The 13,401-nt window shown below is 40.9% G+C and overlaps 1 protein-coding gene and 1 long non-coding RNA gene across 2 annotated transcripts in view; both read left to right on the top strand.

Annotated features, from left to right (window-relative positions):
* The first annotated feature begins 3,434 nt into the window (after nt 1-3,434).
* LOC109518526 (uncharacterized) lies at nt 3,435-3,900 on the top strand. Its single transcript, XR_002168775.1, has 2 exons — nt 3,435-3,676; nt 3,810-3,900. It is a non-coding gene; the product is annotated as an uncharacterized LOC109518526 (long non-coding RNA).
* A 5,520-nt stretch (nt 3,901-9,420) lies between these two features.
* LOC109518525 (gamma-aminobutyric acid receptor subunit rho-2-like) overlaps nt 9,421-13,401 on the top strand; it is a gene marked incomplete at its 3' end in the record, with an annotated part of 44,361 nt that continues 40,380 nt past the window's right edge. The window contains exon 1 of the mRNA XM_019874409.1: nt 9,421-9,666. Within this exon, the coding sequence (XP_019729968.1) occupies nt 9,554-9,666 (113 nt within the window). The remainder of the gene's footprint in view (nt 9,667-13,401) is intronic.

Raw genomic sequence — 13,401 nt, forward strand, 5'->3', positions numbered from 1 at the left:
TATATATATTTATTTATTTATTTCTTTTACAGGGACAGGGCACAATTAACAGCTAATTTGCATTTGTTATCCCTGGGCAGGCAGGCAAAACAACAACAACAGCAACAGAGAACAAAATAATTACAACATAATACAGCACAGTCTATAAAAAGAACATTATTGTGACATATTGAATAAAATTAGTACGTTAATGAAATACATATTAGAAGAATGATAACTACAGTACGTATTGGTTTGAGAATGGCAATAAATGCAAAGGGATCATTGGTGGCAGCCGTTTTGAGGTAACTGTACCCAAAGCTGGAAGTTATTTTCAACAGTGTTGTGCTGACACGTTAAAAAAAGTATTGTGACAGTAATGTATTACCTCTAGTGGTAAAAAAGTAATATAACAAGTCATAATTGTAATACTGATAGTTACTGGGTTCAATCATGCTTTATGATGTTGAGGCAAATTTAAATGCAAGGAGGACATGATTTGGTACCAGCCTGATCAACTTCTTCTTCATTAAAACCTTATCTGGATTAGTATCATTACTTACTGTAGAAATCTGTCTATCTCATTACTTCTTTCTCACCCCAACCAGTGCACAATAGGGCCAGAAATCATTTTTTAAAAGAACATTCACAGTCATGGTTTCGTGAAATAAAATACACATTCGAAATACAAGCAGTCACAAACTTAAGTAAAACGCAGCATTGTGACGAATGAAGCGTCATTGTGCTTTTTAGATACGATTTCAGTCACAGTTTGGAAAATAAGGATCACTCTGTTTGGCTGTGACCAAGCAAATGCAAATCAGTCTGCCTCTGAGAGGAATACTCTGCTTTACGGTAATCTGCCGCCAGCGAGCGGCGTTGGCCACCTTCAAAATAAAAGCTCCATCATTTATGCATGCACGTCAATTGTTTGGATTTTAAAAAACATATATGAATAAAATAAGTAATTTCTTGGCTGTCGGGGAACGATTCACCCAAGTTCACCCAGGAAGAATAAGAACTTTCAGAACAGCGCAGAAAATAAAGTCAATGGTAATTCTTTTTTAATAAAATCATTAAAAAATTAATCTTGGTGACCCCACAACCACACCAGGTTTTCGACACACTACGGCACCCCAAGGTATCCAACCACAGCACTGGCATTCACATCTGATGTTCAATTGCAAAATAAAATGCCTCTGAAATATAACATTTTGACCTCCTTGCCTTATTAAAAAAAATAACGTAAAAAATAATTTTAGTTAGACCTCAATCAGACCAGGTCTATAGGACACTAGAGCACCCCAGGTATCCAATCAGATTACCCTCGCTCAGATCTAATGTCCCATTTCAAAATAAAACACCTCTGAAATATGACATTTTGACCTCCTTGCCTTATTTAAAAAAAAATTATGTAAAAAAGAATTTTAGTTTGCCCTCAATCAGACCAGGTCTATAGGACACTAGAGTACCCCAGGTATCCAATCAGATTACCCTTGCTCAGATCTAATGTCCCATTTAAAAATAAAACGCCTCTGAAATATGACATTTGGACCTGAATTCTGACATGTCGACCTTTTTGCTCATTTTTAAAACATCTTAAAAGAAAGAATTTTAGTTTCCCTCAACCAGACCAGGTATACGACATACTAGGGCACCCCAGGTATCCAACGAGACAAGCCCCAAACAGATCTGATGTCGCATTTCAAAATAAAAGGCCTCTGAAATCTGATATTTGGACCTGAATCTTGACATGTTGACCTTTTAGCCCGATTTTTATAAAATCTTAAAAAAAAAGAATTTTAGTTATTCCGCTGGGAAGAGCAAGGATACTGCGCAGAACCCTCAAGCTTCCTGGCCTCTGGTAGAGGACCTGAGCTGAATGGGGGACGGACACCACCCGAGGGGTGAGATGAGGATTGTTTTTTTTTTTTTTTTAATCAAAGATGATGTCTGGATTAATGGCTATGAGTAGCAGTCACAAAGCGGGATGATTGATGGCAATATTTGGCACGTTTTCGCTGAAAAAAACTCAAGCGGCTTAGCAGCGTGACTGGGGTGTAATGTCTTTAAGTGACGCCTTAATTTATTTGGCTGCCAACATTTTTAGACACAGTAAGTGCACTTTACTCGTCTCCCACCATAGTTACAGTGAGGCCAAGCACTGCATACGCTTCGTCATATTTCCTCGTCTTAGCTTTCGGGAGACCTCTTTTCTCCGTCTCTCTCCGCCTGTCGACTTCGTGTCTACTCATACTCTGTGCCGTGTACAAAACGCGCATGATCTTTGCAAACAAAACACCGAGCGAATGCTCCCTCTGCACACTCTGCCAATGAGAGCGCCACTGCCCCCTAATGTAGTGAAGGTGCAATTGCACTTCATTCTAGGACAGTAAAGAAAAAATCAAAATAAAAAAGCATGTTCCCCGAGGCCAAACGCGTCCCCCTTGACGGAGCCTCGAGCCTCCCTAGGGGGGCGCGCCCCACTATTTGAGAAACAGTGGCTTAAGACAAGGAGTCAGGCGGCCTAAGCCCGCGGGATGGGATGTAGGCCCACTAGGACGAAACACCATCACTTCTGTCTTCTTTTCATTGAAATTCAAGAAATTTCGTGCCACCACCCAGGTCTTAATTTCCTCCAGGCAAGATGCTTGTGGAGGCTCTCAGTCGTACGGGAAAGTTCCATCGTAGAAAGGGTTCCGTCAGTCGTCATCTGTACCTGTGGGTATAAAACAAAAAACAAATAATTATGTTTCACTTCTCTCACAGAAGCTTCATCAGCGGTAGACAACTCTGAAGTCTCCGTGAAGACTCCGGGAAATTGCTCTGCGCTAAAAAGCTGAGCGTGGCCTATTTGAGGACTGGGCGGGGATGGTTAGTCACGCCCCTATGGTGAAGAGGCCCATTGGTTTCTAAATTCCCTATTGTTGGGTCTTGATTAGGCCTATTGTTTGGGCCTAGGGCTGAATAGCTACTTACAGTTAGCCTGATCAGCATGTCTATGTCCCTTGGTGGTCAACAAGTTATTGTAAATAGGAGACAGGTTAAATCTGATACCTCCTTCACGGTTCAGAGAGGGTGAAAATTTTTTAACAAAAATCGCTTCCTTTACTCCCCTTTCAAACCATCTCTTTTCTGTTCCTAGGATTTTTACTTTTTCATCTTCAATTGTGTGGTTTGTTTCTTTTAAGTGAGCGTATACTGCACTTTTGTTCTCATTGTTTTTCCATTTGTGTTGATAAAGTCTTTTCTTGAGTGTTTGTTTGGTTTCTCCGATGTAATGTTCCTTGCACTCACTTTCTTGGCAACGGATGGAATAAATCAGATTGCATTTTTGGGTGTTAGGAACCCGGTCTTTGGGGTGTACTAGTTTTTGTCTCAATGTGTTTATCGGTTTAAAATAAACCGACGACTGTACGACTGAGAGCCTCCACAAGCATTGTGGATGAGGTGGACTTTTTGATGGATGTTCTATTCCCAGAGGTAATGTTATCCCCAGCTGCTCCACACTTTCAAAATAGATACAAAAATATAGATTTATTTGTATTTGTAGATTGAAATATTTTAGAAAATATTCACACAATGTACAAATCCTTTTCTCTTAATAGGCTATTATTTATGGTCTCGCCGTGACCCACAAGGTCTCAGTGGCACATGCCGAAAACTTATTGATTGTTGGACAAACGTTACACACAAGGTAAGAGTAAACCATCTAATTCTCTTTCAACTAAAATGCAATTAAATCCTTACTCCCTTTCTCATGTCCCAAATAACACATTTCAAAACATTTCAGTTTCTGTTGCATTTCATGTTTTACAACCTTATTTCAGTGAAAGAGACCAATTTGAGCAGAGGATCGAAAAGGAGTTGCGACAACAAGGGAAGTGAATGAGTGAGCAATAAAGTGCTTTTTCAAAAATATTTTTTGTGTTTTATTTGCCTACAGTGCTTTAGAAATGGACATGGATCATTTAGGGAATATAGGTATACATTTTGGTGGGGATACAGAATCTGGTTTTATTTTATATTTATTATAATGCATAAAAAGCCAGGTGTTGTGTAATTTTTGTATTATATTAAAACCTTATGAATTATTGACTCTACTCGTCAAAATACAAATAAGTCAAAGTAATTATTGTATTATATTAAATGGACATGGATCATTTAGGGAATATAGGTAAACGTTTTGGCGGGGATACAGAAGCCAGGTGTTTTGTAATTCTATTCAATTAAAATTCTATTCAAAGTGCGAGGAGGCTACACTAAGGCGAATGTCGTCTGCTTCTGCTTTTGATAACTTGTTATTTTTGATCGCTGTTTCTACCGCTGTGATGTAGTCTGTTTTTGGTATGTTGTTAGGTGTAACTGAAAAGTTCAGGCCTTTGGCAAGCACTGTTTTCTCTGCTTCTGATAAGTCACGATGAGATAAATTCTTAATCCATTTTTCCTCACAAGGGATTTCTTCAATTTGGTCTGATTTGGCCCTGTATTTACTTGGAGTGGTTTCTTTGCGCTTAATCAAATTTTGGAACTTTTTAATTTGCCGTTTTTTTGGAGATTTCATGCTGTTTTATGGATGTTAAATGGATTAAGTTCTACTCCAGGCAAGATAAAAGTGGACTCAATGAGTGTCTTTTTTGCTCAATAGAACATAGATCTGACAGTCATCCGCATAGCAGTGGAAGGAAATACCATGTTTCCTTAAGATGGAACCCGATGGGAGCAGATACTCTATTCCCATGATCCTCTGCATAGCTGATAGGTCGCAGTTTAAATTGTGCTTCGTAAGCGTGTCTTCAACGTGTCAGCACAACATCAGTCTGTCAAGCGGGCCCATCTTCAAAGCGATTGGCTGGCAACTGTTTCAGGTGTCCCCCGCTTACTGCCCGAAGACAGCTGGGATAGAATCTAGCACCCACCACAACCCTTATGAGGAAAAGCGGATCGGAAAAACAGATGGATGGGTATTCTGGGCTACAATGTTTCTGCTGTGTGTATGCATGAGCGGCCCACGGAGCAAGACAGCGGTGAAACAGGCGGCAACCGCCATCACATAAGCATGAAATGCCAAGTACGCTCAAATGTGGCTACAATATTTTTATAATGTTTAGTCACATTGGCTAAAAGATTTCATAACCCAACGCCAACCTTGTGTATAATGTGGAACATTTGAAGGCCACGAATCAACTTTTATTAGATCAGACATTCATTTATGGACTTATGGAAATTATGGGCATATTGTTATTGGACTTTCTAATGTTAATTTAATGATGAAACAATTTTATGCAGAAGACAAGAAACTTAATTTGAGTATCCAGTCATTTTTTTTCAGATTATTTTCCCCTTGTTTGACTAAGGCAAGGAAAGTATTATTTAAGGGGAGGTTTTGGAACTTTTTCTGTTTTAAAAGTTAAAAATATTTTGGGACAATAGGCTTACATTCGCACATTCTCTGCCCATGTTTTTCAAAAACCCTAAAAACCGGAAACAATAATTATTCAGTGGTTACCAAAAACAAAAGGGTATTTAAGTATTAATGGCTGAAATTGTGGGTGGCCCGGTGGTCGAGTGGTAAGCGCATCGACCTCACAGTGCAGAGGTACCGGTTCGATTTCAGCGCCGGCCTACCTGTGCGGGGTTTGCATGTTCTCCCCAGGCCTGCGTGGGTTTTGTCTGGGTACTCCAATTTCCTCCCACATTCCAAAAACATGCATGGCAGGCTGATTGAACACTCCAAATTGTCCCTCAAGTGTGGGCGCAGATAGTTGGTCATCTCTGTGTGTCCTGCCCTGGCAACTGGTTCAGGGTGTACCCTGCCAACTGCCCGAAGACAGCTGGGATAGGCTCCAGCACCCCCTGTGAGGATAAAGCAAACAAAAGACAGAAAACAAAAACATGACACATGCACAGAGATACACACACACACACACACACACACACCCAACAGCAACAATGATCCGACACCAACTGGTCGTGCAGGGAGTCCTTTTAACACAACACGAGCTAATGACCAAGAGGTGTGCCACTGCAGGAGGAACCCTACAGTGCCTACTGTTGGTCACAAACAGAAGCACCCTAACAGTACCCCTCCATCAATGGACGGATCCCAGATGTCCCAAAGTCACCCAAAGGCTTGCTTCGCCGGGGAACAGGAACGGAGAGTGATGGCACCCCTTGCCTCACCGGGAACAAGATTGGAGGGCGATGGTAATCCTTGCCTCACCAAGGAACAGGAATGGAGGGCGACGGCAACCCGTGCTTCACCGGGGAACAGGAACGGAGGGCGCCGGTAACCCTTGCCTTGCCAGGGAACAGGAACGGAGGGCAGTGGAACCAGGCCTCTGGTCTTGCGGGGTCCAGTCTTGGTCGGATCATTCTGTTACATTTTGCGTGATGGTCGTGCAGAGGAGGACCCCAAAAAGCAGGGAGGCAGGGTGGAGCAGGGTGGCTGACCGAGATGTATTTAACAAAAATGCAAACAGAAGTACACAGGAGAAACTAACTCAAAAACTCACTCAAATAAAGTCCAGAAAATCTGAGGAAACAAAGTAGCAACCAAAACCTAAGTCAGAAAACAAAAACATGACACATGCACAGAGATGCACACAACAGCAACAATGATCCGACACTGACTGGTCTGGCAGGGAGTCCTTTTACAGAACACAAACTAATGACACAATGACCAACAGGTGTACCACTGCAAGAGGAGCCCTACAGTGCTACCTGTTGGTCACAAACAGAACCACCCTAACAAAAAAGGACCATCAGGACTGTTATGGTGGCAAAGTTCAAAAGCCAGCATTTGTGTTAGTGGCAATAGCACGCGTAACTGTGAAGGCACCATTAATGCTGAAAGGTATACAGAGGTTTTGGAGAAACAAATGCTGCCATCCAAGCAACATCTTTTTCATGAACGCCCTTGCTTAATACAGCAAGACAATGGCAAACCACATTTTGTACGTGTTACAATCGAGTGGCTTTGTCATAAAAGAGTGTGAGGTACGAGACAGACCTGCCCGCAGTACAGACCTCTCTCCCATTGAAAACGTGTGGCGCATGATGAAGCATAAAATACAACAACGGAGACCCCAGACTGTTCGACAGCTGAGACTGTACATCAAGCAAGAATGGGAAAGAATTCCACCGACAAAGCTTGAACAATTAGTGTCCTCAGTTCCAAAACATGTATTGAATTGTTATTGTCACGATTTGCGTGGTGGTCATTGGAGGACCCCAAAAGCAGGGAAGGAGGGTGGAACTTTCACAAAAATACAAACAGGAAGTACACTGGAAAATTACTAACGACAAGTATTCAAACAACGTCTTGGAAATCACAAGGAAGCTAAAGAAACAAAAGAAAGCTGTGACAGACAACAAAAGTGTCAGGAGCGGAGCACACAGATACTCACATATCGCACACACACTCGCAATGACCCAACAAAGACTGACAGAACTCAGGAAACTAAATATAAGCAAAGTGACGAGACAACTAGAAACACCTGGACAAGACACAAAGGGTTGAGGGTGCTGATTGATTCAACACAAGGGACACTGATGACGAAAACAGGTGGTGACAAAAAGGGCACATTAGGAAACAAAACCAAACGTAACCAGACGGAAACATAGTGGTTATGGGTAAGAAAAAGTAAAGACAGCATTAGATCGAAAAGCGAATGGGAGACACTTGATAGAGCTTTGAGGGAGTGTTTAATGAAAGTTAGAGTATGATGATCCAGGTCGGGACACAAGGATGGCTGGCAACAAATAGATGAGGTTCTGGCTTAGTGTTAAAATATGTCTTGTAATTTTTTTTCTTTCTCAAGGAAAAGAGACATTGTCTTTTTTTTGTCTCATTTGCAAATATGGTCCTTGGAGATTCCAGTCTAACCTCATCTGTCAGCCTATCCATCACTTTTGCTAAAGAGGAATATTTCCAATACTGATCATAACATACTGTAGAAAATGACATTGCTGGATCACTGCTGTCAGCAAAAAGATATAAATGTACACAAACTGTCACGGTTGCGAGGTGGTGTTGGACCCAAAATGCAGGCAGGAGGGAGGAGCAGGGTGTACTTGAAGAATTGTATTAAAACAGAGAAAACTAAATCCAAAGCAAACAAAGTCCAAAGTATCAAACAAAACACATGACCGAGGATAAAACATAACAATGACCAAAACAAACATGACAGTAGCACAAAGCAAGAGCAACAAACAAACATGACAGTGGCAAAGAGCAACAATGACCCGACCAAGATTGCTCGGGCTGGGAGTCCTTTTAAAGCTACTAATTATCTAATGACCAACAGGTGTGCAGCTGCAGGGGAGCCCTACAGTGCCACCTGTTGGTCCCAAACCGAATCATGACACAAACACATTTTACATGACTGCTATTGCTGAATTGAAATGTTTTTTTATAATTGTTCTAGTCCTGTATTTATGTATTATTTGCTTTGGCATTTTGTCTTGGTTGCAGTTTAGGTTTGAGACAGCTTGCACTTTAACTTCAGGGTTTACGTTTCTTGGGCAAAACAACCAAACAGTTTTTTTTCCTTTTTAACCAAAGGAATGAATACCGTATTTTCCACACTAAAAGGTGCACTGGGTTATGAGACGCCCCTTCAATGAATGGCCTATTTTTTCTTTTTTTTTTTCATATATTGGACGCACGGCTCTATAAGACGCAATCTACAATGCATCCACTAGATGGAGGTACGCTCAAGAAATACCAACAGAACTGTAGCAACGCGACTCGAGTGAAGCGCGCCTCAGCAGTCCATAGTCCGCTGCTCTCTGCTGTGCGTGCGTGAACGCGAGCACGTACGCACGCGGTTCAACCAATCAGCGCCAACGCAACCACATCACAGATCAAAGCTTTGAACAAACGACAACAGCTAAGCTTAGCTGTCGAGTGGCGTTGCTACAGAACGATCAGATGTCAGTAAAAGTTATTTAATAAACCAGCGACACAGTTCACTTAACCAACAGCAAGTTATAACATTTACTCGTTAACATTGAACTGTTGCTGCTGCTCTATTTCCGTGGTCAACTGCGTAACCCAATCGCCTTAAATTTGAACTCTGCGTTGTAAGCATGTCTCTAGCAAGGACCCATTTTGGGGTTGTCATATTACCGTAATAACCATACACAAGGCACATCGGATTTTAAGGCGCGCCGTGAGCTTTTAAGAAAATGGAAGGCTTTTAGGTGTGCCTTTTACTGCGGAAAATACGGTAATCTCCCTCTCGTGTTGTGCCATGCTTAGCAGCAAATAATCCCAATGTATTTTTTTCTCTCTCCTCAGCTGTTCATTCGCCAACCATCCTCCATCCCCCATCCCCAACTGCCCCCCCTCCACCTTCCCACGCCCTCCTCCACCCTGGTGTGAAAAGTGCAGACAGTGAATAGGTGCACACATGTGCATACTTTTCCTCAGCAACTGCAGAGAGTCAGAGCCATGACTGAGGATTCATCCATCCTCAGCTGAGAGTCATGCTCTGCCTGAGTCCCCTTGGAATGAAATGTATGAAGGGAGAGTTCAAGAGTTCTCTCTGTGTTTTTTTTGGTCATCAAAATGCCCAATTTTACCAAACCTTTGATTTTATTTCTGTGTTTACTCATAACGGGGGAATGCCGTCATCGGGAGCGGAGATGGACGGGAACAGTGGAGACCCAAAAGCATGGCACGTAAGTGACCAAAATGTTATAAAAGCATAAAAGAATTCATGTACTGATTTACCTTTGTTCATTTGGAGAAAATGTGAAAACTTGTATCATCAAGAGCTTCACAGCTGTTTTAAGTTCTATATATCTATATCTATCTATGTCTATATATATCTATCTATCTATATATATATATATATATATATATATAATATACCCACCCGTATTTTCCGGACTAAAAGGTATATATATATATATATACACACACACACACACACACACACACACACACACACACACACACATACTAGACTAGTACTGTACTTCAATTGCAATGGTTTCATAACATACCATTTCCCGGTATGGTAATTAAAAATGGTAACAAATATAACGAGGTGACTTAATCACGCCGTACAGGACAGCATGATGATTAATTTACAGAATTGATTCATGAATACACATATATTGGGGGGTTGATAGAGAAATTGTCAGTTGTGAAATGTGATGGGAAATAATGCTGAGTGAAAATAAGACATCCAGTAAGAGTATCCTTTAAGATAATAATCTATTATAATATATCTTTTAAAATATTGATGTATTCGCACTGTTTTAGAACTTTTTTGCGGGGGGGGTGATTTTATTTTCAATTATTATGATATATATAAATATATATATATAGATATATATATATATCTATATATATCTAAATATAGATAGATAGATAGATAGATAGATAGATAGATAGATAGATAGATTTTTTTTTTTTTAGGCTTATTCCATTGCACATTTGTGACCCAACATAATATAAGAATTGCGAAATTATGTGTGTTTTGCTGGTTTCACTCGACACTGTATTGTTCTGTGTGTGGTGGAAAATATAAAACTAAGAATCCCATTGACCTGAAGCATCACAAATAAGTCAATTGCAGATTGCTACAGCAAAATAATGATGCCTGTTTCTCGTTGTCAAGGGATTCTAGCCAACATCTCCGACAATGCATTAAATTCAAGTCAAACAAGGCCAAAGTGAAATTGTTAGTATATATACAAAAAATAAAAACAATGTTTTGGTAAGCAAAGCTCAAGTGGTGTAAGTAGTGGGTGTCACGGCTCGCTGTGATGAGATGCAAGATCCAAGAGCAGAGAGGCAGGAAAATATTTCAAGTATTTTACAACAAGATCAAATCCAACAAAAGAAATATGCAGAGCACAACCAGTCAGTGGATCATAAGGATTATAAACACATGTTACAGATTTATCATTACAATCATATTTTGGCTCCAATGAAGACAGAAAAAAGAGAAAAAAATTTCCAGGCTCACAGATCTACTCAACACACCTGGACAAGATGTACTATATAAGTGTACGATATACCAGGGGTCACCAACCTTTTTGAGAGTGAGAGCTAGTTCATGTGTCCTGATTGTGTGAAGGGCTACCAAATTGATACACGTCTGAAAAAACATTTGTACAAATTACATTTAATAATATTCGAATGTGTTATTTTGAATACCGTACTTAATGATTTTAATTTTCAGGCTCTGATCATCTTAAAGATGCCTCACAATTCTTCCCATGTTTGCATTTTTAAATCATAATTTCTACGCGTAAATCACAATCCTAGCACTGGCAGGCTATTGGTGTGGTCCTCACGGACTGCCCGCGGGCACCACGTTGGCAACTCCTGCTATATATTGTAGAAATAGTATGTTACAAATCAGTGATATTCGGTGAGGTTCATGCCTCGTGAGGCCCTACTTCCCTTGAGTCAGATCTAAACCTATGAAGCCAAAATCGAAGATTAGCCTTGATTTCAATGTTGACCTTCATTAACTCTTTCAGGGACAGTGCTTACTACAGTGGAGAGCTTATCATGTTATCAGGGTACAGGGTACCTGAAAGGGTTAAAATATGTCCCAAATAAAGTCAGAATTTTAATTCTGAATATCGACATTTCAAAGCTTTTAATTATGATCCAGTTGATGTTCAACAACGTGAAACAAAAGAATCTCAACTCAACTGTATTTATAGGGCACTTTAAAACAACTACCGCTGTAGAAAAAGTGCTGCACATGGAGCAAATATCATATATAAAACAATAAACAACAAAACAATAAATTAAGAACAAAGATAGTAGAAAGCACAAAACCGGCAAAACTAAAAATCAAGTATCATGCTGAGTCAAAAGCCAAAGAATAAAAATGAGTTTTAAGAAGAGTTTTAAAGAGGGCAGCGAGGGGGCTTGCCGAATGTTCAGTGAGAGTTCATTCCAAAGAGAGGCACCAGCAATGGAAAAGGCTCGATCCCCTCTGAGCCTCCACTTCGTTCTCGGTCCCACTAATAATGTCTGGTCTGCAGACCTGAGGCACCGGGGAGGTGTTTAGGGGCGGAGGAACTCAGAGAGGTAAGGTGGAGCGAGGCCATTTCAACATTTGAAAACATAATAGAATCTTCCAGTGAAGGGAATGCCAGAGTAGGAGTTATGTGCTCCCTCTACCAGTCAAGAGGCGAGCAGCAGCATTCTGGACCAAGTGGAGATACTTATTGGAGGATTGACTGACTCCAAAGTAAAGTCCATTACAGTAATCCAGCCGGGATGTGACGAAGGTATGAATTACTGTTTCAAAGTGCTCATGAGAAAGGAGAGATTTTACTTCAGCCAGCTGCCTAAGTTAAAAGAAGCTGCACTGAACAATGGCACCAATTTGCGGGTCCAATTTAAAATCACTGTTCAGTTTAGGACTCAAGTTTGAGACTGTTGGTTTAAGACACGGGTAGAGAGCTCCGGTTCCTCAAGAGCCGTCTCCCGCCTGTTTTAGATCCCTCCCTATTCCAACACACCTGATTTCAATGATCAGCTCATCAGTAAAGCACTGTAGAGGCCTGAAAAGATCATGAGCAATTGAATCAGATGTGATGGAGTAGGAAAGGATCTAAAACAGGCAGGATATCGCTCTCGAGAACCTCTGGCGGAAGATCAGGAGCCAGGGGCCCCAAGTCTGCAGGATGGGATGGTCAAGGGCCACTGGGACCAAAAACCAGCAATTCTGCCTTCTTTTCTTTGAAATTCAAGACATTTAGTGCCATCCAGGTCTTGATTTCCTCCAGACAGGACAAAAGTGGCCTCAATGAGTGGGACATAGATCTGGCAGTCACCCGCATAGCAGTGGAAGGGAATACCATGTTTCCTTAAGATGGAACCTAGCGGGAGCAGATACAGTGAGAACAGCAGAGGCCCCAGAATTAAGCCCTGTTCGAGACAGCATTGGCAAGCTGAGGCTCCAAGCCTGCGGTGAACTTCGCTTCACTTCCTGCTCATTCTTCACAGGAAATATGCACATTCAGCTCTTTTGATGAGGAAATTACTGAAAATTATTGTATTGTAAAAGAAAATCAATGTAACGCATGGACCATAGAACTAAAACGGAACATTATTTAATACAATTAGTTTGTTTTTCTTCCATTTTTTTCTTAATTCTTCACATGCAGAGAACACTCAACAAATGATGCTTGTGAGGCTCTGCCTCACTTGCCGCCCTTGATTGTAAGTCTCTGGTTCAATTGTCTCTTTCATTCTTTTCTTTGTCATGTGCTCATGTTGGAAAAGTTAAAGGGACATGAGTGGGCTGAACATCAGCACTAATATCTATTTGTATAAGTGATGTCAGCAATAAATTTCACCACCTAAAAAAATCTGTATTGGTTTAAAGGTTTTGATCCCTTGTCTTGCAAAGCCCCCCCCCCCCGCCCAACTCCACC

The sequence above is a fragment of the Hippocampus comes genome, unplaced genomic scaffold, assembly GCF_001891065.2.
Source record: "Hippocampus comes isolate QL1 unplaced genomic scaffold, H_comes_QL1_v1.1 scaffold391, whole genome shotgun sequence".
Taxonomy (NCBI): Eukaryota; Metazoa; Chordata; class Actinopteri; order Syngnathiformes; family Syngnathidae; genus Hippocampus; species Hippocampus comes.